The following is a 26,881-nucleotide window of genomic DNA, read 5'->3' as shown; positions in this document are numbered from 1 at the left end:
TTTCATATAAAAAAAAATGAAATTGGCCCAGGATATGCACTTTAAGAGGATGGCTTGTAATGTCATTAAGGCGTCCTACCTGAGGATATATGTGTGAAACAACATGTCTTTGGTAGCAGTTCCGGCTGTCTCATCTCATTATCTCTAGCCGCTTTATCCTGTCCTACAGGGTCGCAGGCAAGCTGGAGCCTATCCCAGCTGACTACAGGTGAAAGGCGGGGTACACCCTGGACAAGTCGCCAGGTCATCACAGGGCTGACACATAGACAACCATTCACACCTACAGTCAATTTAGAGTCACCAGTTAACCTTGTTAGGGTTTTGCTGGGATTCGAACCTGGTTCATTGGTGTGATAATCCAGCAAACCCCCACTAGGCCACCAGGGGGATGACTCAAGTGCAGAGGCGTGAGGCGGAAGTAGAAAAGTATCAAAAAGTTTATTTACAAAATGTACAATCCACGGCAAAAAACAAAAGTAATCCAAAAGCTCAGAAGATAAAGGGAAAATAAAAAATATCCAAAAGTTCAAAGTCCAAAAATAAGAAAAGAAAAGGCAAAAATGCAAACACTCAGAAGATCTCAAAAATGGTAAAAACAAAATACAAAAAGGTCCAAAAAGAAAGCAAAGTACAAAAACCACAAAGGCACGGAACATGGAACAGAGGGAACTAGCACTAACAAGCATAGCATAGGAAAAAGACTCAGTGACAAGGGAACAAACAGAGGGGTATTTATACACACACTAATTAAGGAACAGGGTGGGGCAGGAAACAGGCAATGAAGACAAACACAAACACAGTGGCGGCCTCTAGAGGCCAAAACAAACATGACAAGATGGAAATAACAGCAGCCTCTAGAGGCCAAAACAGTCCCAGTCCTAACAGGACCCCCCCCCCCAGGAGCGTCTCCTGACGTTCCCAGGGCGATCCGGATGGGCCGAATGGAAGTCTCGGCATAGTCCTTTATTTAGAATGTCCCGGGCGGGGACCCAACAGCATTCCTCAGGGCCATAGCCCTCCCAATCTACTAGATATTGAAGCCTGCCGCGGACCCGGTGGGAGTCAAGCAGGCGATGCACGGTGAACACAGTCTGACCCTGGAAGATGGGGGGGGGGGGGGGTTTCCTAGGGGCAGGGGCATACATGGACGTCAGTACGGGCCGCAACAGGGAAACATGGAATGTGGGGTTGATCCTCAGAGTCCAGGGCAACTGGAGCCGGTAGGCGACAGGGTTCACCCTGCGCACCACCTTGAAGGGGCCAATGTAGCGAGGAGCAAGCTTGCGGTTCTCCACCCGCAGCGGAAGGTCCTTAGTGGACAGCCAAACCTGCTGCCCAGGGCGGAAAGCGTGGGCAGGTCTTCTATGGCGGTTGGCCTGAGTCTGGTTGGTTCTGGAGGTCTGGATGAGGGTCTTCCTGACCTTGCTCCAGGTCTTGCGACACCGTCTCACATATTGGTTGACCGAGGGCACCCCCGCGTCCTCCTCCTGGTCCGGGAACAGAGGTGGCTGGAACCCGAATTGGCACTGGAATGGCGACAGCTTGGTGGCCGATGACTGCAGGGTGTTGTGGGCGTACTCTGCCCATGGCAGCCAGGTGCTCCACGATGTCGGGTTATCCATAGCCAGGCCTCGCAGGGTGGTTTCCAGGTCCTGGTTGAGCCTCTCCGTCTGGCCATTGGACTGTGGGTGAAACCCAGAGGAGAGGCTGGCAGTGGCTCCGATGACCTTGCAGAACCCGTGCCACACTCGGGAGGAGAACTGGGGCCCTCGGTCTGAGACGATGTCCTGCGGGAGACCAAAGACTCAGAAGACATGAGTGAATAATAGTTTAGCAGTTTCAAGACCAGAAGGGAGCTTGTACAGTGGTAAAAAGCGGCAGGCCTTGGAGAATCTGTCAACTATGACCAATATGACAGTGTTACCTTGTGACTTGCATGGGTTCTGGACAGTCACTGGAGGAGGTAGACGGGCTCCAGGTAGAGGCAGGGAGGCCGGGGAGGCTCAGAACTTGGTGGCGTTCTCTCATCCTGTTGTCCAGATGAGTAGAATGTGAGATCAGTGTTTCGAGGTCACTAGAGCATCCGATAGAAGCCAGACCGTCTTTGATGGGGTCAGACAGACCATGGTGGAAGGCTGACACCAGGGCAGTCTCGTTCCATCTACTTACTGCTGCGAGCATCTGGAACGAGATGGCATAGTCTGCAATGCTTCCCCCTTGCCGGATGGACATGAGCTTTCTGGCTGCGTCTTTACTGATGTCTGCTTGATCGAAGATACGAAGCATCTCCTCAGTAAACAGCTGGAAATCAGAGCACTCGGGTCCCTGTCTCTGCCAGATAGCAGTGGCCCAGGCCCGCGCCTTACCAGCTAACAAGGTTATCACAAAGGCAATCTTGCGGCGATCCGTAGTGTAGGTGGTAGGCTGAAGCTCAAAGGTGAGTTGGCACTGGGTAAGGAATTCTCGACACTCACTGTGCTTGCCGTCATACCTCTGTGGTGCAGGAAGGCTGGGTTCGCGAGGTGAAGAAGGCAGCATGGCAGGAGGCACTGGAGCAGGAGCGGATGGTGGAGCAGGAGCAGAATCAGGCGGAGGAGATGGGGGCAGAGAAGTCAGCTGTGCCAGGGTTTTCCCAATCTGCTGAAGCAGTACCTCGTGGCGAGCAAGGGTCTCACGTTGGCTTGCGAGAGTCCGTCCATGAGTGTCCATGGTGGATCCGAGGCGTGTTAACGCAGCCATCATTCCCTGAAGATTGGCCGGGTAGACAGATGAAGAAGCCTCTGCTGAGTCGGTCATGACGGAGTCTTTCTGTTAGGGTTTTGCTGGGATTCGAACCTGGTTCGTTGGTGTGATAATCCAGCAAACCCCCACTAGGCCACCAGGGGGATGACTCAAGTGCAGAGGCGTGAGGCGGAAGTAGAAAAGTATCAAAAAGTTTATTTACAAAATGTACAATCCACGGCAAAAAACAAAAGTAATCCAAAAGCTCAGAAGATAAAGGGAAAATAAAAAATATCCAAAAGTTCAAAGTCCAAAAATAAGAAAAGAAAAGGCAAAAATGCAAACACTCAGAAGATCTCAAAAATGGTAAAAACAAAATACAAAAAGGTCCAAAAAGAAAGCAAAGTACAAAAACCACAAAGACACAGGCACGGAACATGGAACAGAGGGAACTAGCACTAACAAGCATAGCATAGGAAAAAGACTCAGTGACAAGGGAACAAACAGAGGGGTATTTATACACACACTAATTAAGGAACAGGGCGGGGCAGGAAACAGGCAATTAAGACAAACACAAAAACACAGTGGCGGCCTCTAGAGGCCAAAACAAACATGACAAGATGGAAATAACAGCGGCCTCTAGAGGCCAAAACAGTCCCAGTCCTAACAAACCTAACCTGCATGTCTTTGGACTGTGGGGGAAACCGGAGCACCCGGAGGAAACCCACGCGGACAACATGCAAACTCCGCACAGAAAGGCCCTCGCCAGCCACGGGGCTCGAACCCGGACCTTCTTGCTGTGAGGCGACAGCGCTAACCACTACACCACCGTGCCGCCCCCAGTTCCGGTTGTAACATAAATAATAGGTATACACTGTATTAATGCACTTATTCTAATGTGTCTAATTGTGTCTATAGTGATCGCTCATTCACAGGGCAGAAGCACCACATAATCTAAGACGAATAATAAATGGATTAAAATAAGGGAACTAAATCAAATGTATAATCGTGAATGTGGTGAGGTTTTGTTAGGAGACATTTATTTATTTTTAAGTGCTTTGTAACACAGAGAGAGAGAGAGAGACTGGTGAAAGAATGACTGTTTATCACAGCTGTAACCGAGGTGAAAACAGGAACTCACTTGTCTCTTGGGCATTTCACATTACCTCTAACTGTAAACTGTTAAAATATGCAAAGTCATTTATTAATAAATTAAACCTTGTAGTCTTTAGCAAATTGCTGAAGTATAAGTGGAATAACACACTCCACAATGTGCTGTTATACGAAAAAATAATGCGCTCTGCTGTGTGTTGTGTCAGACCAACACCATCTGTCGTGTTAAGGGCCGTCCACATGTAAAGCTATTCGCTCGTTGTCCATTGCTTTGTCCCTGGCAGTTGGTTGCTGGTGGACATTCCAGGTTCTGGTTGCCTAGGTATCCCTCTTATATATTTATTTATAGCTTAATGTTGGCGTCATCTGCCAGTCAACAGTATCCTTCGCTCCCATTGGTAGCTGCTTCAAATGCTGCACCTCGAAGTTGAGATTAGTTTAATTCAATCCCTGTCCACTTTGCATTGCCAGTGGGTATTTCACCTGTCATCTCTACAAGCTGCTGAATTTCACTGGCAATCCATGGTCTCTTTTTGTTTGCATGTCTCCCCCCTACTCCTTACATAACAGCACAGCTTGGAAAGTAGTCCTAATATGTTTCTATAGTAACAGCTCATACACAGGGATGTCTACATAATATAAGACTAATAATAAAAAGGATTTAAAAACATTTTGTTTAATGTTCATAAATCTATCTATATCTATCTGTGTGTGTGAGAGAGAATGTGTATATATGAGAGGGGGGATGTTGCACGACGATATGAAGTTTATCTTTGAGTGGTGAACATATATCACGAGTGAGCGATGCAAATGAGTGAAAATATTTTTCAACACGAGAAGATAAACTTCATATCTTCACGCCACCATGTAACGTTCTTTATATTATATGGACACATCCACAAAAAAACAAAACAAAACGAAAGTTAATCAAGAGAATTTTATTCTGAACCAGTTCGCTACTTTGACAACGTGTGTCGAGTCAGCGGGAAAACACTGGGAGTGGCATCATCGGAGTGAAATATCAGGAATTATTATACATACAGGACACTTTTTTGATGGAATAAAAACATGTATTCTATTCCCTTCTAGCAGGTTTCATTCATTTGAGTTGATAACATGCAATATTGTTAGCATATCGCTTATCCTACGTGTATTACGTCACTCTACCCAATGGAGAATGAGTGTTGAATATGGTTTACAATATTGCATGGTCATCAAGACATGACGTCACACATCGGAGACATAAAACTTCCGTGCTAGCGAGTGAGCATTGTGACAATTTGTAAACAAACATGGCCGCCAGGTTTGCTTCGTTAAATACAGAAGATTTTGAGAGAATTTTGAAAGAGAAAGATGCATTGAACACCTGAAAGGAATGTGTATGTATTATAATAATAATAGTCCATCCATCATCTGTAGCCGCTTTATCCTGTTCTACAGGGTCGCAGGCAAGCTGGAGCCTATCCCAGCTGACTACGGGTGAGAGGCGGGGTACACCCTGGACAAGTCGCCAGGTCATCACAGGGCTGACACAGAGACAAACAACCATTCACACCTACGGTCAATTTAGAGTCACCAGTTAACCTAACCTGCATGTCTTTGGACTGTGGGGGAAACCGGAGCACCCGGAGGAAACCCACGTAGACATGGGGAGAACATGCAAACTCCGCACAGAAAGGCCCTCGCCGGCCGCTGGGCTCGAACCCAGAACCTTCTTGCTGTGAGGCGACAGTGCTAACCACTACACCACTGTCCCACCCAATAATAATAATAATATTATTATCCAGCCTGTTTTTCATGGTATATCAGATATACTTGTCTTCAACTCGTTCAATATCATGCTAGCTGAATGGAATATGTCTGATATACCACTCAACACCAGCCAATATTATTCAAATATGTCACTCAGATCCGTGATGTATTTCATATGAACAATGCGAGTTTTTCAACGCGAGAAGATAAACGTCATATCTTAAAGCAGACATCCCAACCTGACAAAATTCATTTCAAGGAGGTCCCCCCCCCCCCCCCCCCCCCCAGAAAATTTTGGATTTGGTTGATGTGATTTCCTGCATTCTGGTGGATTTTGGGGTGGCATTTTGGAGGTGAACAATACCTGAATTCACTCAATCACTCAGATTCATAGCTGATACCCTGACTTGGGGACTTAGCTGCCCCCAACCCATAAACTATGATAACTACAATGTGCCATATATTAAGCTCCTTACTGATTGAATCTGGACGCCCTGAGTATTCCTTACTCTTATCAGACAAGGGTACACTTTTGTGTAGTCTGATATAAAATGTGTCTTATATTTTCGTTTCTTGGGGCACTCTGCCTCTGCCATGACGCTCCTGCTCCGATGCACTGACTAATGATGATTCAGAGGGAGAAGTGCGCGGAAGTTGGCGGCCGGTTCATCTCTTCTCCTCTCCACTGCTTTGGTCAAACAGCGCACACAGAGGCGAGAGAAAACATGCCTCACGCGCCGTCGCCGCCACATTGCAAGCGCATGCACACACATATGAACCACCAGAGGGGACACGCGTACACTTGGGTTTTTTTCTTAAACCGGAAATACACGTTGTGAAATTGGCCGCATCCCAAACCGCACTCTACCCTATTCAGTAGTGTGCCACCACACCACAGGCCTGCTATTGTGACATACACAAGTTTGCATCTGGTCGGTTCGGGATGAAGCTTGCTCTAGATTCCGTGAGATTGTATGTAATTTGCGGGCATTGGGGAGCCACTATCAATATGCGGGAGACTCCCGGAACTTCCGGGAGACTTGGGATGTCTGTTAAAGCCAACATGTGATTTTCTTTTTATTACATGGACACATTCACAAACAAAAAGTATCCCAATTTATCAAAACAATTCATCAGTTTCCTCATGAGTGACATATAGAGATATATGGTTTTGGTTCTCGATATCCCAGATGTACAGTGGTATGCAAAAGTTTGGGCACCCCTGGTCAAAATTGCTGTTACTGTGAACAGTTGAAGATGAAATGATCTCCAAAAGGCATAAAGTTAAAGATGATTCATTCCCTTAATATTTTAAGCAAAAACATTTTATTTTATTTTCATCTTTTACATTTTCAAAATTACAAAAAAGGAAAAGGGCCCAAAGCAAAAGTTTGGGCACCCTGCATGGTTAGTACCTAGTAACACCCCCTTTGGCAAGTATCACAGCTTGTAAACACTTTTTGTAGCCAGCTAATAATCTTTCAGTTCTTACCTGGGGGATTTTCACACATTCATCCTTGCAAAAGGCTTCCAGTTCTACAAGTTTCTTGGGCTGTCTTGCATGCACTGCTCTTTTGAGATGATGATGTTTAGGTCAGGGGACTGAGGGCCAGGGCAAAACCTTCAGCTTGTGCCTCTTGAGGTATTCCATTGTAGATTTTGAGGTGTGTTTTGGATCATCGTCTTACTGTAGGACCCATCCTCTTTTTAACTTCAACTTTTTTACAGATGGTGTGATGTTTGCTTCCAGAATTTGCTGGTATTTATTTGAATCCATGCTTCCCTCGACCAATGAAATGTGCCCTGTGCCACTGGCTGCAACACAACCCCAAAGCATGATCGATCCACACCCATGCTTCAGAGTCGGAGAGGTGTTCTTTTCCTGGAATTTGGCACGCTTTTTTCTTCAAGCATACCTTTGCACTTTGTGGCCAAAAAGTTATATTTTGATTTCATCAGTCCACAGGACTTGTTTCCAAAATGCATCAGGCTTATTTAGATGTTCATTTGCAAACTTTAGATGCTGAATTTTGTGGCTCGGACGCAGGAAAGGTTTTCTTCTGATGACTCTCCCATGAAGGTCATATTTGTTCAGGTGTCGCTGCATAGTAGAACAGTGCACCACCACTCCAGGGTCTGCTAAATCTTTCTGAAGGTCTTTTGCAGTCAAACAGGGGTTTTATTTGCCTTTCTAGCAATCCAATGAGCAGTTCTTTCAGAAAGTTTTCTTCATCTTCCAGACCTCACCTTGCTCTCCACTGTTTCTGTTAACTGCCATTTCTTAATAACATTACAGTCTGAGGAAACAGCTACCTGAAAACACTTTGCTATGTTCTTGTAGCCTTCTCCTGCTTTGTGAGCATCAATTATTTTATTATTCAGAATGCGAGGGAGTTGCTTAGAGGAGCCCATGGCTGTTGATTTTAGGGACAAGTTTGAGGAGTCAGAGAATTTATACAGCTTTGAAATCTGCATCATCTGACCTTTCCTAACGAAGAATTTGAACAAGCCACAGCTCAATAAGCTAATTAAAGTGCCATTCCACCATTGGATGTATTTTTTTTGGCATAAAATACAATATATTTTATGACAACATGACTAGACAGAGAAATCTTTTAGCTTCAAAATGATATATCAAACATAATTTTTTGACAACGACAAGTATATTAATTTTGCGACCAAAGTCACCTACCCTTTTAATTTCCGCGCGGTAGTGAAACGTGATGTCATCGGCAGGTTCCCCTTCTTGTGTACCACGTCACGTGTGACGTGGCACAGATTATCAGCAATGGCGGATAGAACGCGATTGTCAGCTTCGGAAAAGAAGCGAAGGAAAATAGCAAGTGATGCCCAAAGGAGACGGTCGATGGTGAATATCGGCACAGCAATCGACAAGTGGAAATCGCGTTCTATCCGCCATTGCTGATAATCTGTGCCACGTCACACGTGACGTGGTACACAAGAAGGGGAACCTGCCGATGACATGACGTTTCACTACCGTGTGGAAATTAAAAGGGTAGGTGACTTTGGTCGCAAAATTAATATACTTGTCGTTGTCAAAAAATTATGTTTGATATATCATTTTGAAGCTAAAAGATTTCTCTATCTAGTCATGTTGTCATAAAATATATTGTATTTTATGCCAAAGAATACATCCAATGGTGGAATGGCACTTTAAGGTCTGGAACCTTGGTAAAAGTTACCTAAGAACTCAAATTTATTGGGGTGCCCAAACTTTCGCATGGTGTTCCTTTTCTTTTTTCACTCTCCAATTGTACAAAACAAAAATAATACACAAATCTTGCAGAAAACGCTGAAAAGCAATGTCTCGTCTTTACCTTTATGCTTTTTGGTGATCAGTTCATCTTCTGCTCACTTAACTATTCACAGTAACAGACATTTTCAGTAAGGGTGCCCAAACTTTTGCACGCCACTATAGCTCCTAGGAAAAATACAAGTGGTATATTTCTAGTCAAACACTCGTGTCTTTCCCCTTTTCCACCAAAGCAGTTCCAGGGCTGGTTCGGGGCCAGTGCTTAGTTTGGAACTGGGTTTTCTGTTTCCACTGACAAAGAACTGTTTCTGGGGCCAGAAAAACCGGTTCCAGGCTAGCACCAACTCTCTGCTGGGCCAGAGGAAAGAACCGCTTACGTCAGCGGGGGGGCGGAGTTGTTAAGACCAACAACAATAACAAGACCGCGAAAGATCGCCATTTTTAAGCGACGAGAAGCAGCAGCTGTACAAATGCGAAGTCATCCATTATTATTGCTGTTGTTGTTGCTGCTGCTGCTTCTTCCGTGTTGTTTTTGCTTCGATATTCACGCCAAGGTTTATGCAAACGTAGCGACGTAACTGACGTATACAGCGACGTAATGACGTGGCTTCCCTTAGCACCGCGAGCTATGGAAAAGCAAACTGGTTCTCAGCTGGCTCGCAAGTTGAACAAGTTGTGAACCAGCACCAGCACTGGCCCCGAACTAGCCTGGGAAATCCCATGCTGCTTTGCACAATCGTTCCGATCTGAAAAGACAGCATGGAAACTATGGTCTAAAGCAGGGGTGTCAAACCTGATCCATAAAGGGCCTTGTGGCTGCAGGTTTTCATTCCAGCCATGCAGCAGCACACCTGACTTGGCTCATTCAATCAACTGAACTGTCTTCACACAGTCAAATACTTGCAGCCACACCCACCCTTGATTAAAGGGTGGGTGTGTCAGTTGATTGAATAAGCCAAATCAGGGTGCTGCTGCATGGCTGGAATGAAAACCTGCAGCCACACGGCCCTTTATGGATCAGGTTTGACACCCCTGGTCTAAAGGCTCGCCTGAGTTAGGGAGCCAATCAGAGAGTGGGGAGGGGTGGAAAGACGGTGACGCGTACTACTCGACAAACGGAAGCTTGTAGTTTATTTGGGACTGTTTACGGATCACATTTAACATGACGGCGAGCGATACGAACCAAACTAACCAAACCAGCTCCTCTCATATTTGTCTTGCACAAACGGCAGTAATCGTTCGGTGCCATTGTTTTCCTATTTTTGTTTTGCCTTCTCTTTCTCTTTCCTTCTCTTCTTCGCCTCTTCGTCGCTCTAACTACGTCACCGGGTACAACTGCCATGATTGGCCATGGGCTATGTATACGCCAAATGATAGACATTCGCAACGTCCAATAAACGGCCGTTGACAATCGTAAACCACACCTCCCCTACGAGAAATCCAATAGGCGGATTCCAGACCATATTTCACTTGTGATATGATCTGGTGTTAACCAGACTAGCCCCGAACCAGCCCTGGAACTGATTTGGTGGAAAAGGGGTATCTGTAAATCTATGACGTCATATGGAGACTTCTAGCGACTTCCTGCTAATTCCTCCCTGAAAGGAGCCGGCACACCTGGGTATATTTTCGAAACCTGGCAACCCTCTTCTCTCTGCAGTCCATCGACTCGTCACACGGACAGTTCCTGTTGTTGTTAGATTATTGGTTTCTCAAAGCGTGGAGTGAATTTGACAGACAGGGCAGAAAGACTCGGACTTGAACTGACTACACAAACTATCTGAATGCTAGCCAGCCGGTGTGTCACTTTGTCGGCATAAAATTACTTTTAGTCCGGCGGGGTTTCTTTTTTCCTTCGGAAGCTAGCTGCATAAGCTAGCCGTGTAATCCTGCTTCGCTAGCAGAGCGGCTAGCAGTGGGGAGGGGGGGTTTCCAAGGCACTACTCTTGGATCTTAGCTACAGTATCACGATGGACAAAGTAAGTAAAAAGCCTATTTATTTATTATATTTTGTGCTTGTAGTTTATTTTATTAGAACATATGTTCGCTAACTGATCTAAGTTGTATATTATTTAGTTAACGAGCTACGTAATATCGCTAGTTAGCTAGCTAGCTAATTAGGCTAGGCTAGTATTTTTTGTGCCATATTTCAAAGCTGTTGCTGGCCGGATTGATGAGCTACAATCGACTCTACATCACGTAGAACCGTTAGTATGGATACGCCAAATAATTATATTAAAATGTATAAATTTTAATCAATTATTGTCGGTACTTAAATAGCAGTGTAGCTAAGGCAGCTGCTATCTTTGTCAAGTCGACTCATTCTGGCTTCTCTTCTGAGTTCTGAATGTTCAGGATTCGAACAGATCAACAAGATGAGAGTATTTAGTCATGTATTCGGTATAAATACTACACTAATCTTGTTAACATTGTGCACTTGAAGGTCTTTTGTGTAATTGTTAAGCAGGTTTGATTCTAAGCTGATATGTGGCTTGGAAACGCCCAGGCTGGTCCAAAACACACAAACCGGCTTCATCACCGGCCTTCATACAAAACCCCCCACAACCAGAGTGATTGTAATTTAAAACACGGCTAATAAAAAGATCCAACTGTTTGTATTAGATGTCACTTTCTGGTCTGTTGTTTGAAATGGTCTGCATCCGAGTTATCACTTGACTGTGATGTATGAGAGACAAACTGGTCAATTTATAGCTATTATAATACACGGGCCAAATTACTCAATTCTGATTGGCCAATCAAGGAGGGCTTTTTTTTTCCTTAACACGGGGCTGTATTTCTGAAATGCTATTGGCTAGTTCGTTGCTTGGTTACGGTTACAAAAATTAGCAAATTTTGTCAACAAAATGGCTGACTCTGCTGACTGAGCAATGCTGCGTTTCGCTAGATTTGACAAAGAAATGATAAACCAATTGAAAGCTGCAAGCGAAAATTAAAATACCATAAAAAAAGTACGAATTTTTGGCTTTCCGTGTTTAAGAAATGGGCCGCAGAAAGACAAATAAACGACTCTCTCGTGGCATATGAATGCTGTGAGTTAGACAAGGTGCTATCGCAGTTTTATGCAGACGTGAGGAAAGAAAATGGGGGGAAACTATGAACCAGACTCTCTTAAAGTAACGCAGGCACCATTGGATCGGCATCTGAGACCAGAGAAATATCCGGGATCGATCCTGAAAGATGTTAAAGTGCAGATTCTGGACCAATTTCGGGTTTTTCTTCTTTATATGAAAGTCTGTCCCTTTACACACTCATCCAGAAGGGTAATTTTGCACAAGGCCATCTGTCTACGGCATAAAAAAAAAACGCGTCTGGAAAAATCCCAAGGGAGTCTGGAGCCGGCGGCACGGTGGTGTAGTGGTTAGCGCTGTCGCCTCACAGCAAGAAGGTCCGGGTTCGAGCCCCGTGGCTGGTGAAGGCCTTTCTGTACGGAGTTTGCATGTTCTCCCCGTGTCCACATGGGTTTCCTCCGGGTGCTCCGGTTTCCCCCACAGTCCAAAGACATGCAGGTTAGGTTAACTGGTGACTCTAAATTGACCGTAGGTGTGAATGTGAGTGTGAATGGTTGTCTGTGTCTATGTGTCAGCCCTGTGATGACTTGGCAACTTGTCCAGGGTGTACCCCGCCTTTCACCCGTAGTCAGCTGGGATAGGCTCCAGCTTGCCTGCGACCCTGTAGAACAGGATAAAGCGGCTAGAGATAATGAGATGAGTCTGGAGCCAGATTCGTGACGTTACCTGCAGAAGCGCCAGCAGGCTGTGCGAGCTTTGCACGGTTTCAGTGCACAGCCTGTGTAGACCAAGCGCTCCCATTTCTCTCTCATTGTCCACTCTTTTGGAAAATGATGAGTACTAATCCCATCAAGATTGGTGTTGCTACACCCTCCTACGATACATCTGTTAACCATTTTAATAATTACGCGATAACGTTGAAGAAATTTGCAGAAAACCACCGGGTCGTTTTCTCATAAACAAACCAGCGCTGACGTAGGATTCAGAGGGAGGCGTCCCGCACGCAGCGTCACGAAAATCAATGTTTGCTGGGAAATCCAAATGCCAAGTTTTTTCAGAGGCGGACCAATTCACCTCAAATGGCTTGATTTCAACTGAATTCTTCTGGTATTGTGCAAGGTTAAAAAAAAAAATTGCAGAGAATGCAGAATGTTACAGATATTTGACCAAAGTTTAATATAAAATAGGAGAATTACATTGATTTTGCTCCTGAATTTACCTGTGATATGCCCTTTAAAATCCCGTCCAAAATCCTCGTGTCGTGTCACCGTGTCATGATGAAAGACGCTTTAGAAACTGATTCAGATGTGCAAGATAGTCTTGCTCCCTGATTGGTTCAAAAAATGTGAATGACAAATGTTGTGAACTTGAATGGCTTCCGAAGTATGAGTTTGGCCCTATATATTATAAACAAGTAATCGTATGGGGCCGAGTAAAATTAAGGATCAGTTTCACTTGTGATTTCGAAGTTTTGAAATTGCCCTTGTTGCTTCGCAACTCGGACAATTTTCAAAACTTCGAAATCACTCGTGAAATTAATCCTTAATTTTACTCAGCCCCATATGATTACTTGTTTATAATATATAGGGCCAAACTCGTACTTCGGACCTATATTACCTATACTTATCCACTGATGAATGTTTTATGCAGCCATCTGACCAAGCGATTACTTCTAACATTACAATAAACATAAAAGCTTTTTGTACTTGGCCCTGAGTGTTATAGACAGCAATCTGGTAGTATTTGTAGAAAAAAAAATAGTTTGGGAAATATTAAATTAATAGTGTACTTGGAATATGTCGAACAGATTTAAAAAAAAAAAGTTTTTGATGATTCATCCTGTACTAGTCTTGTTTGTCCAATTAAATGCCCTCTCATATGTGTATATATCCCGCCCCTGGGTGTTGGCACTTGCTGTCCAGTAGCAGTATATTCGCAGCAAGCACGGCTTGTCAGTTTGTTTTTATCATCAGTGCATCTTCCCATACACTATTACCCTCGCACTATTTACCCTCGTGCTTAAAATCATTTATTTGTCGTCGTTGTGCTGTAATGGTGATGTGGGAATGGGAGCGAAACGGTAAAGTTGAAATGTTAATCGATCCCCTGGTGACCTAGTAACATTAACGATGATCTTTTGCCATGGCTCTAGTGGGAATTGGAGGCATTGGATTAACATGTTGTGACGCTGCCAGTGATATACTGTACGTGATGGTGCAGTAATATTGCGACGGAACCTACATAACCTCCACCTACGTAATCTGAATACTCAAACTGCCACGCTGTAAAGTGACTGGCAGTAAATTAAAAACGACGAGGAAAGAAAACCTCAAATATGGCTGGAAATTGGAAAGAATTATTCGTCATATCCGGTCTCACATTTTGCACGTCTTGTGGAGGTCCGTAGCATCCCGTTTAAATAGGGTCAGGTGGAAAATCATAACGCCTGTTACCGTGATGTTATGGAAGACTGAGTGAGAATAAAAATATCTCTCCCGTTTTGTTTTTGCCTCATACATCAATGTGTTTTGTTTGTGAAAGGGGCTTAAATTTCCTTTTGCAGCTCTCCCTTGGGTATATTTAACTAAATCTAACCATTTAGCTATAAGCCTGCTATTCAGATCCGTCCCAGTGATGACCCTGCGACACTGTCACTCTCTGCATCATTGACCGTGGCTCAAGCATGTATGGAAAAACTGCAAAAAAAAAAAAAAAACACACATGGCATCTGCTCATCCATGATATTCTTATTAAAGTTAGCAGGTGTGCGTGAAGGTGGCAGTGAGAGATCCTTTCTGTATTTTGTAAGTTTGCAAAGCTACTGTCAAATTTGTTTAGAATCAGAGCGGGGTGTGGTGCATCTTGAACGCTATTGGATGTTGTGTAAATCAGTAAATCCCTTTAATACTGCCTCTTCTGCCTCTCAAGCCACTTGATAGGAGCTTTAATTACTTAACCTAGACCAGGGGTTCTTAACCTTTTCTACTGTAAGGCCCACCTATTCATACTTGTAACAAGTCGGGGCTAGGGATGGCGAAAACTAAAAAAAAATCTTGACCAACCACCGAGCCTCATTAGCCGGTTAAAGTTGGTTAACCGGTGCGCCTTTTGGCGGATGCCGCCTTTTTCACGGCTGAATCGTGCAGATCCGATTTTTTTGGGGGGGGGCGTTGGCGTGTCTGAATAATTTCATCAGAGTAAATTCTGTATTAAAATTATTCAGACATTCCAAGGCCCCCCCCCCCCCAAAAAAAAATCGGATCTGCACAATTCAGCAGTGAAAAAGTCGGCATCTGCGCCTTTAGTTTGTGTGGAGAGATATGATCTGCAATAACATGCATTGTTGGCTACAGACCGAAACATACTTTCAGAATGCACTGGCCAAGGCAGGACTAAACTCCATGTGCCTTCTAATAATTAAAAAAAAAAAAAACAGAATAGTAATTTGTAAGCTAAAAAGCCTGTGTCTACACTTTTCTTTCGCCGAGTGGCAGCTGTGTTCAACTGGGGCGGGAGGGTGGGACATGACTGAATGGGTGTTTCTGATTTGTCAGCTGTCGTCCTTACACCGCATGGCATGCCCCAAGCGTTTACAACACAGAATTCCAGGTTCTCCGCTCCAAAATCGGCAGCTTCAAAACGAGATTTTTTTTTTTTTTTTAAACCGACAACCAAAAAAAAATTAACCGGTTGATGTTGATTCGGTCAACCACCGGTCAAACGGTCATCGGTTAACATCCGTAGTCGAGGCCCATTAAAAAAGATCCCCAATTATTTTGGCTCATCTATTCTATTAGAATCTAATAATCCATTGTCAAGTGTATTAATGGAGTAATGTTGCCTCCGCTGTTACAGATGAGAGCCCAGGAATTAAATGCAGTAAAAACAAACTGTGTTTAATTGTAGGTATTGTATTTAAAACTGTATGGATGTGCCAGAAGCCAACATGCATGCAGGTCATTCTCAGTCAGAAGGGGTTAATGATCCAAAAGTGGAGTCTGGTCCATTAATACAAGGACTTATTGCCATGTTTGTGTTCAGCAAACAAGCAAGTTATTAAAACCAAGAAGTGGATATAGAAACCACTCCGTAGGATCGATCCTTACACACGAACAAAGAAGGATATTTTTTTTTGTATGAGTTGGAAAATTATCCATCTGTTGAGTTCCCTGACATCTCAAACTACCTGGTGCTGCAGACATCGTTCTACACGAGCAAACAGATGAGAGCATGGGGGAGTACAACTTTCTAAAGTGAATATTCTGGACCAATTTCGTTTTTTTTTTTTTGAAAGTATGTCCCTTTACACACTCATCCAGAAGGGTAATTTTGCACAAGGCCATCTGTCTACAGCAGAAAAAAATAAAATAACAAAACACGTCTGGAAAAATCCCAAAGGGAGTCTGGAGCCAGATTCGTGACGTTACCTGCGGAAGCGCCAGCAAGCTGCGAGAGCTTTGCACGGTTTCAGTGCACAGCCTGTGCAGACCAAGCGCTTCCATTTCTCTCTCATTGTCCGGTCTTTTGGGAAACGATGAGTACTAATCCCGTCAAGATTGGTGTTGCTACACCCTCCTATGATACAGCTGTTAACCATTTTAATAATTGCGCAATAACGTTGAAGAAATTTGCAGAAAACCACCAGGTCGTTTTCTCATAAACAAACCAGCGCTGATGTAGGATTCAGAGGGAGGCGTCCTACAGATGATGTCATGAAAATCAATGTTTCCCGGGAAATCCAAATGGCGAGTTTTTTCAGAGGCAGACCAATTCGCCTCAAATGGCTCGATTTCAACTGAATTTTTCTGGTATTGCGCAAGGTAAAAAAAAATTGCAGAGGATGCAGAATGTTACAGATATTTGACCAAAGTTTAATATAAAATAGGAGAATTACATTGATCTTGCTCCTGAATTTACCCGTGATATGCACTTTAAATGTGGCTGGGTTAAAGATCTGGGGATCAGGATACTAGACAGCGGTAGATGGATCTAAATGTAGGAAGAGTGTTTATTAGCAGGTGTGATGTTTACAAAAACAGAATCATAAAGCAGAGTATTTAAACGGTGTTCTAAACATGGCTAGAAACAAATGTGATGATGCTTCACAAAGCCTCCTGTGAAAACAGCGTCCGTATCTGCACGTACTAATTGCGCTCAAATCAGTATCAGGTGTTTCCCATAACGACTGGGTCCCAAGCATGTGCACAACACGCTCTGAGCGAGCACAGCCGCTCGAGCTGCGCCAGACTCATGTATGCGAAGGCGTGACCGTCAAGTGTTTGCGTGTTGTATGTATCGCCGTGCATCACCACCAAAATGCCTTATTTTCATTGATGACCCATTGCGAGCTGTAGTGTGACTGTAGCTCAGGCTACATCCACACGGCAACGAGATTTTATTAAAAAAAATATCGTGTCCACATGGGCAACGGATCAGTAAAATATCAGGTACATATGGCAACGCAACGCTTGCTGAAAACGATGCAATACACATGCCACACCTCTACGTGCGCTGTAAGACTGTCCCATCGGAGACACCAGAACAATAGAAGAAGTAGGATGTATGCGCGTAAACCCCTTCTTCTACCCGCACTCACAGGAACAAGCACACAACAACAACAAGATGGTTGCGACTACGCGAGGAAATCGTGCCTTCTGTGTGTACAAATTAGTTTTATTAGTGTGCATAGTCTTGTATAACTTAATTTTCTTATTGTGTGTGAACATTTTGAAAAGCAGTCTTATCCAATAAAAAAAAGAAATTCAAGAAATGGTTCAGTTACTTGTTTATTTAAAAGAAAAGCTGTATACAAAAGTGAATGCAATGCAGTGGTTCATACAAAACAGCGAGAGTGCTGCTTGTTCTAGTCATGTGGTTGTGACATCATCGTAAACAAATCCGTTCTACTCATCCAGATGACTTCGCAACGGCGCTGTTGCCAGATTTTTCCACTGTGGAACCCGTTCTCGTTTTGGGGCACCCAAAACGCCGGTGCCGTGTGGACGCCAGGCTGAAACGATAAACAATTTTATCAGATTCACCTGAATCTGTTGCCGTGTGGACAGTCTCTTAGTGAGGCGGCTGAGACGTCAGATGCAACCCAGCAATCGTACCCTACTATGAGTAAAAAATTAGCTTCAACTTTTTGGGGGGGCAGCCCACTAGAGGGTGCTTCGTGGTTGAAAAACACTGACCTAGATGAAGGAAAATGTCCCTTTTTTTCTAATTCATGTTAAGCTCTCTCGCAGTGTGAGTGTCCTAATGTGAACTTTTTCTACATTATATAATAATTCTGTTATTCCCAGGCGGATTTCCTGAAAGGTCTTCCTGTCTACAACAAGACCAACTTCAGTAGATTCCACGCAGACTCTGTGTGCAAAGCATCGGTAATCTTTTTACTTATTTATTTTTCGAAACTTGATTTGACAGTTGGTGTGGGTTTCAGTCGGTAGAAATGTTGTGAATTGCATTTTCAAAGTGTTTGTAATCTGTTACAGAATAGAAGGCCATCAGTTTATCTGCCAACACGAGAATATCCATCAGAGCAGAGTAAGTGTTCCCATGACCTGTTACTGCGTGTATGGAGGATGAACATCCATCAGTGACTGACTTGGTGTTCTCTCTCTCTCTTTCCACAGTTATTGTCACAGAGAAAACAAATATTCTTTTGCGCTACCTCCACCAACAGTGGGACAAAAAGGTACAAGTGCATTTGTTCACATGCTGAACTTTAGCAGGGAGCATTGGTATACAAGCCATCATGATTACAAGCTTCTCTTTGCACATTCAGCAAAACAGCATCTCCGACAGTGTCAGATAATCATTTTGGTTTTATGTCTGCGCTATTCTCAGTCCTCAGAGTGAAGACACTGACTACTGAGAACGAACAAGAAACTTTTGAAGCTCTTCAGATGATGAGCTAAATGAAGATTGTGATCTAATGTGAATAATAGTAATGACTGGTTTATTACTGATAACGTTAACAGTCCTCTTTCCAGCACAGTCCTGAAGCAGCGAGTTTTATAACGATGTTCACTCCATCAGCAATAGTTGTAGGTGTTACTGTAATGTATTATGAGACAAGCAGAGCAGTTTTATTTTTGCTCGATATTATGCAACACAACTTGAGCAGCTGCCCCTACAGTGTAATTAGCCCTCTGATATATCACCTCTTGGATTTAATGAATTAATTGCAGCATTATGAATTTCAGGAAGGTAAATCTAAAAAGCCCATTTTCTTCACAAATCCCTATTTATAAATAATAAAAAAGGTACGTATCTGAGTAAAAGCAGTCAAAAACCTGAAACGCAAGCCACAAATGAGCTTGCGTTTATTAAGTCAGTGATTCCCAACCACTGTGCCGCGGCACATTAGCGTGCCGTGAGAGATCATCAGGTGTACCGTGGGAAATTATCCAATTTCACTTAATTGTTCCGAAAATTATTTATTTACTGCAAATAATTTGTCTTCGTTCTTATAGTGACAGGCAGAACAATTACTCTTCTGCTAGATGGCAGCAGGTAGCTAATTAACCTGTGTATCTACCTGTTGCCATTCAAACAATAGAATTAGTAATGCTTCGGGTGTGACAGCAGTGATAGCAATGGATAAATATTTGAAAAGAAAAGGTACACAATCCAAACTGGGTCCTGGAGAAAATTCTGACCCAGATGAAGGCCCTAGTATGAGTAGAGGTCAGAAGAAAGCAAAAGTGATTTTTCCACAACCTATCTACACGAGTCGGGCTTTTCAAGCATGATTGCTATAAAAACTAAAAAAGGAGAGACTCAGAACTGTTGAGGAAGATCTTTGTGTGTGTCTTTCTTCAATTCCTGCGAGTATATCAGCTTTGTGTTCAACTAAACAGGCCCAGGTTTCACACTAAGTAAATTGTGAGTAAATTGAGACTAGATGATCATATTTCATTTTATATATACACTATATTGCCAAAAGTATTCGCTCACCTGCCTTGACTCGCATACGAGCTTAAGTGACATCCCATTCCTAATCCATAGGGTTCAATATGATGTCGGTCCACCCTTGGCAGCTAGAACAGCTTCAACTCTTCTGGGAAGGCTGTCCACAAGGTTTAGGAGTGTGTTTATGGGAATTTTTGACCATTCTTCCAGAAGTGCATTTGTGGGGTCACACACTTGTTGGATGAGAAGGCCTGGCTCTCAGTCTCCGCTCTAATTCATCCCAAAGGTGTTCTATCGGGTTGAGGTCAGGACTCTGTGCAGGCCAGTCAAGTTCATTCACACCAGACTGTCATCCATGTCTTTATGGACCTTGCTTTGTGTACTGGTGCACAGTCATGTTGGAAGAGGAAGGGGCCAGCTCCAAACTGTTCCCACAAAGTTGGGAGTATGGAATTGTCCAAAATGTCTTGGTATGCTGAATCATTCAGAGTTCCTTTCACTGGAACTAAGGGGCCAAGCCCAGCTCCTGAAAAACAACCCCACACCATAATCCCCCCCCTCCACCAAACTTTACACTTGGCATAATGCAGTCAGACAAGTACCGTTCTCCTGGCAACTGCCAAACCCAGACTCGTCCATCAGATTGCCAGATGGAGAAGTCCGATTCGTCACTCCAGAGAACGCGTTTCCACTGCTCTAGAGTCCAGTGGCGGCATGCTTTACACCACTGCATCCGACGCTTTGCATTACACTTGGTGATGTATGGCTTGGATGCAGCTGCTCGACCATGGAAACCCATTCCATGAAGCTCTCTGCGCACTGTTCTTGAGCTAATCTGAAGGCCACATGAAGTATGGAGGTCTGTAGTGATTGACTCTGCAGAAAGTTGCCGACCTCTTCGCACTATGCGCATCAGCATCCGCTGACCCCGCTCTGTCAGTTTACGTGGCCTACCATTTTGTGGCTGAGTTGCTGTCGTTCCCAAACACTTCCATTTTCTTATAACACAGTTCTTATAACGAGGAAATTTCACGACTGGATTTGTTGCACAGGTGGCATCCTATCACAGTTCCACGCTGGAATTCACTGAGCTTCTGAGAGCGACCCATTCTTTCACAAATGTTTGTAAAAACAGTCTGCATGCCTAGGCGCTTGATTTTATACACCTGTGGCCATGGAAGTGATTGGAACACCTGATTCCAATAATTTGGATGGGTGAGCAAATACTTTTGGCAATATAGTGTATATACTTTTTGTGGCATTTTTGTTTGGTGTGCCGTGGGATTTTTCGAATGAAAAATGTGCCGTGGCTCAAGAAAGGTTGGGAAACACTGTATTAAGTGATATGCGGGGTTAGGGAGTTGTTTGGGTGGGGGAGTTTGCTCAGGAATTTTTTTTTTTTTTTGGCAAATGTCTTAAGGTTTCTAAAGGGATTCTGTTTGCAAACTTTTGTGGAAAGGTAACCTGTGTGTAGAATTATAGAGCCCCTTCAGAGAGCACCAGAAGAACCCTTTAGTGTGTTAGATTCAATAATTTTGACATTGTGGCATGCAAGTGATGCGATGCCACTTGCATGACATTTTTTTATTTATTTATTTTACATATACATTGTATTTGTGTAAGGGTGCACTAAGTGCTATTCTGTCACTTATTCAGTTGGCGCTAGAACGTTCTTGTCTAGAAGTTCAGCCCTTCATGTATCTGACTCTTGCACTTGTACGTTGCTCTGGATAAGAGCGTCTGCTAAATGCCTGTAATGTAATGTGTGCAGAACGCAGCCAAGAAACGGGAACGGGAGCAGGAACAAGGTGAAGGAGGCAGTCCCGCACCATCACGCAAAATTGCACGGACCGACAGTCAAGAAATGAACGAAGACTCCTAAACTGGATTGTTACCAAACAGCACAGGGACAGGCACAAAAATGACAGTCTTTTCAGAATAATACAGTCTACATTTCTTGTAGACACCTGCACATGAGACTGGCTTTAACAATGAAAGAGAAAAGTGAGACCTTTTTATGGTTTGTTTTTGTTTTTTTTTTAATTCAGTGCTTCCTGTCAAACTGTCTCATTGTGCATCTTTGCAGCCTGGTGATAAACACTTAGGGTCGCTATTAGCTTCCACTGCCAGAATCTGTGGACCTGGTGCACTGAAATTTGCTCAGGTAGGGAGACTTGAGTGCTGGCATTAAGAGCCATCGTTCTTCAACATGCAGGAATTTGGCAGTGTGCGGCAAACTTAGACTGCATCACACAGTGTTGTGCGTGGGTGGGTGTGCAAATTATAAGTCCAGTTTAAGAATCATTCCCACTAACTCAGCTGTGGATTTTTTTTTTTTTCCCCTCTGTACTGACAGGCAAGTCGGTTCATAAACGTGAAATTTTTTTTTTTGGACAAATTTAGATGTAGGAGTTCTGGTGTAAGTGACATGGTACCTTCCTAGCATGTGCCTAATTGTGCATGAACGCACTGCTAAGATAATGATCAATGTGAAAGATCACATCTTGGAAATTGTTCCAGTGCTACTGTCTTGGATATGTTAAGTTACTCACCAAGATTGCAACCAAATTTAGGTCTATTCTTGAAGATATTTGGTAGTGAGGCCAAATATCTAATGCTATCCATCTGATTAGGCCCTTTGCAGATTCTGAAGGTGGTTGGATTTTCCATCCTGTGTTCCACTGAAATTATGATCGAAAGTCCTATGGGCTTGACTTGTTCAAGTACTTTTCCCTGCTCATGATTGTTATACTTGGATAATGGTAAAGATGGTTTGTTATATGCTGGAGTTCAGTGCCATGCTTTGGTTCTACGCTTGGTCTTCAAGCACTAATCAGAGTGACACTACAACCTTTTATTAGCGTGAATCAACATGAATGAATGGGGGGGGGAATCAGATGTTTGTAATACCACAACAGATAGCATCTGTTAGAAGAGGTTTCTGCATGTGGTCCTCTCATGATTTTATCTGAAATATCTCGATGTGTTTAGACCACTGGCATAAATGCAATGTGAGGAAAGGCTAAGTTGTCAATAGTGTTTTTTTTTTTTTTTAAGTGTTCCTTTTCCCTCTTCACTGCAAAGTTTTGTTGTCTGTTGTTGTATTATTAAAAGTTTGCAATGCAGAACAAGCCAATATTGTTGGCTAAACCACGTGTAATAAACTCTAGTATTGCTGGGGTACTTGAGTTGGGCAAAAGAAAGCATCTAACCTTAAGCCATGGTTATGGTTATATAGATTAGTATTTTTGTTCCATTTTTACATGTAACTGGCTAACCAGATATACAATGATCATTACATACGCAGCCATCATCAATTATTGGTGTACAATACATGTTAAATACAGGGTGTTTCAAAAAATGTGAGGTGTAAATATCCCAGAAACTGCATAGTCTAGGCACATGAAACTGAACAGGCTTAAAGTGCCATTCCACCATTGGATGTATTCTTTGGCATAAAATACAATATATTTTATGACATGACTAGACAGAGAAATCTTTTAGCTTCAAAATGATACATCAAACAATTTTTTGACAACGACAAGTATATTAATTTTGCGACCAAAGTCACCTACCCTTTTAATTTCCGCGCGGTAGTGAAACGTGATGTCATCGGCAGGTTCCCCTTCTTGTGTACCACGTGTCGGTCTATTTTTAGACCAGGAAACCCCCAAAGTGAGAGTGTCATTTCTCCTCGTATATGGGGGCCAAAAAAATTGCGAAAAATTGAGTTAATCTTTCAGTTAGCTAGATTTATTGGTATTAGCTAGATTTATTGGTATTAGCTAGCTTTATTGGTATTATTTTTATCGCGTTCTATCCGCCATTGCTGATAATATGTGCCACGTCACATGTCATGTGGTACACAAGAAGGGGAACCTGCCAATGACATCACGCGCGGAAATTAAAAGGGTAGGTGACTTTGGTCGCAAAATTAATATACTTGTCGTTGTCAAAAAATTGTTTGATATATCATTTTGAAGCTAAAAGATTTCTCTATCTAGTGATACCATTTATATATGTGGTCAAAATATATTGTATTTTATGCCAAAGAATACATCCAATGGTGGAATGGCACTTTAATGTTGAGCAATATAAGATGTATTTCTCAAAATTTGAATAAGAAATTCAACGGCATGTGGGTTCCATGAACGATTTCACACATTTTCAATATTCGTGAACCCGCTCGACCATGCTGTCCAGATTCTTTTGGCCTGTACACGCAGACAGCCTTCCTCTTTGAGCTTTTTGCACCGTGTCCAAATCTGCATTGCATTTTTAGAGAATTCTGTCATAAATGTACGCTGCACGGTCTTGCTCGAGCGTCCTCTAACACAACACGTTTTCTTTACCAGTGAATGGCAGTTCTATACTTAAAACCATTAAACACAAAATTTTGACCTGTTTCCATGCATGCTGTTAAAATCTGAGGTCAATTAAACAAGAATTGGCAAAGTTATTAGATTGTGAAATGTCAAAAAAATTTTTGAAACACCGTGTGTGTGTATATAAAAATTATCATTTATAGCTAAACACGGCATCAATCCGATGCCCAGTATTAGGCTGATACCAGAGGGGGGAAAAAATGGTGGGTTGGATAAGAAAAATAATCAGGTTGGAATTTTTTTTTTTCTTTCCTTAGGATTGATTTCATTATATTTGTACATCTATATTTACAATATGAGTGAGTTTCATGTGAAAAAAAAGTTTAACTACAAAGTGCTTCAGTCTTGTTCAGACCAAATAGAAACTCCTACAGTTTAAAGCACGTTGCACCACTGAGGAGCCGGACCTGACAGGAGGACAAACCAGTTACCCTGAGGTTAAACACCGGAGCTGGCGTATAGTAGTTTGGAATCAGGATGGTAATGTGATGCTGAGAGAATTTATTATTATTATTATTATTTTTATTTTAAATAAATTTTTGCCACATGAAGAATGCAGTGAAGTGCTGGCAGTAGAGATTACATTTGAAGTCGGACCTGCTGTAGTCAACACTGTATATACACTTGTGTTCAAAATAATAGCAGTCCAACACAACCAGATCAATCACTGTTTTTGGTGGAAATTATATTACTACATGGCAAATAATTTACCAGTAGGTGTAGTAGAGTCATAGAAAACCAACAGACCCAACATTCATGATATGCATGCTCCTGAGTCTGTGTAATCGAATAATTAAGTGAAAGGGACGTGTTCAAAATAATAGCAGTGTGGAGTTCAATTAGTGACGTCATTCATTCTGTGAAAAAACAGATGTCAGTCAGGTGGCCCTAATTTAAGGATGAAGCCAGCACATGTTGTACATCCATTTCTCTCTGAAAACATGAGAAACATGGGTCGTTCCAGACATTGTTCAGAAGAACAGCATGCTTTGATTAAAACGTTGATTGGAGAGGTAAAACGTATACTGTAAAGAAGTGCAGAAAATGATGGGCTGCTCAGCTAAAATGATCTCCAGTGCTTTAAAATGGACAGCAAAGCCAGAGAGACGTGGAAGAAAACAGAAGACTACCATTCGAATGGATCGAAGAATAGCCAGAATGGCAAAGACTCAGCCAATGGATCACCTCCAGGGTGATCAAAGACGGTCTGAAGTTACCTGTGAGTACTGTGACCATTAGAAGACGCCTGTGCGAAGCTAATCTATCGGCAAGAAGCTCCCGCAAAGTTCCACTGTTAAAAAAAAGACGTGCTGAAGAGGATACAATTTGCCAAAGAACACATCGACTGGCCTAAAGAGAAATGGAAAAACATTTTGTGGACTGATGAAAGTAAAATCGTTCTTTTTGGGTCCAAGAGCCGCAGACAGTTTTTCAGACGACCCCCAAACACTGAATTCAAGCCACAGTACACTCTGAAGACAGTGAAGCATGGTGGTGCAAGCATCATGATATGGGGATGTTTCTCTTACTGTGGTGTTGGGCCCATTTATCGCATACCAGGGATCATGGATCAGTTTGCATATATCAAAATACTTGAAGAGGTCATGTTGCCTTATGCTGAAGAGGAAATGCCCTTGAAATGGGTGTTTCAACAAGACAACGACCCCAAACACACCAGTAAGCGAGCAGCATCAGGGTTCCAGACCAACAAAATGAAAGTTATGGAGTGGCCAGCCCAATCCCCGGACCTTAATCCGATAGAAAACTTGTGGGGTGACATCAAAAATGCTGTTTCTGAGGCAAAACCAAGAAATGCAGAGGAATTGTGGAATGTTGTAAAATCATCCTGGGCTGGAATACCTGTTCACAGGTGCCAGAAGTTCTCAGAAACCGTGGTTGTACAACTAAATATTAGTTTAGTGATTCACAGGAATACTAAATCCTTAAGATTTTTTCAGTTTATACAGTAAATATTTGGAGTTTGTAATGAAAAATGCAGACACTGCTATTTTTTTTGAACAGCCCAATGTTCATTTTTCTTCATTTTCTGTAAAGTAATTAAAATATTGATACATTTTTCTTCATGTTTTGATGTAGAATATAATGTGCATTGTTCCCAATGCATGGAAATAAAAACTATTATAAGGATTTTGAGCTTTACTCACGTTTTTAAACACACTGCTATTATTTTGAGCACAACTGTAAATACAACTTGTATGCAGATTTCAGGGTTAGTGTCGTGATCATGGGTGTTAAGGTCATCTCTTATGTAGCTTGCACAGAATATTAGCTGTGTGTGTTAGATGGGCACATTGGATGAGACGGTGAGGAAGTATGGAGGGAGAGTGGGGTTAACCTGATTACAGAATTGTGCAGTTTAGTTTAATCTTGGGCTTGTACAGATGAATTTTCAAAATTAATTATTAGTCACCCCTATGGCAACAAACTCATTAGGCAGAACATACTCCCAGAGAGTTGGATTCATTTGTTGTGGTTTGATGAGACCTAAAAATGTTTTAGCCATGCACGCTGCTGGCATGTTTAGAGGGGGAAAAATGCTTACAAAGAAAAGAACCTGATACCCTCCGTTAAATACTGCACTTGTGAAGATTAAGAGTCATTAACTTCATTCATCTCATGATCTCTAGCCGCTTTATCCTGTTCTACAGGGTCGCAGGCAAGCTGGA

General features: G+C 42.8%; 1 protein-coding gene across 1 annotated transcript; it reads left to right on the top strand.

Moving 5' to 3' along the window:
• Nucleotides 1-10,334: 10,334 nt before the first annotated feature.
• On the top strand, nucleotides 10,335-22,829 carry dda1 (DET1 and DDB1 associated 1). Its single transcript, XM_060940569.1, has 5 exons — nucleotides 10,335-10,839; nucleotides 18,195-18,275; nucleotides 18,387-18,438; nucleotides 18,528-18,589; nucleotides 21,581-22,829. The coding sequence occupies exons 1-5, from the start codon at nucleotides 10,831-10,833 to the stop codon at nucleotides 21,689-21,691; spliced, it is 315 nt and encodes a 104-aa protein (XP_060796552.1). The 5' UTR covers nucleotides 10,335-10,830; the 3' UTR covers nucleotides 21,692-22,829.
• Nucleotides 22,830-26,881: the final 4,052 nt, after the last annotated feature.

The sequence above is a fragment of the Neoarius graeffei genome, chromosome 15 (assembly GCF_027579695.1).
Source record: "Neoarius graeffei isolate fNeoGra1 chromosome 15, fNeoGra1.pri, whole genome shotgun sequence".
Classification (NCBI taxonomy): Eukaryota; Metazoa; Chordata; class Actinopteri; order Siluriformes; family Ariidae; genus Neoarius; species Neoarius graeffei.
This window is presented reverse-complemented; position numbering and strand designations above follow the sequence as displayed.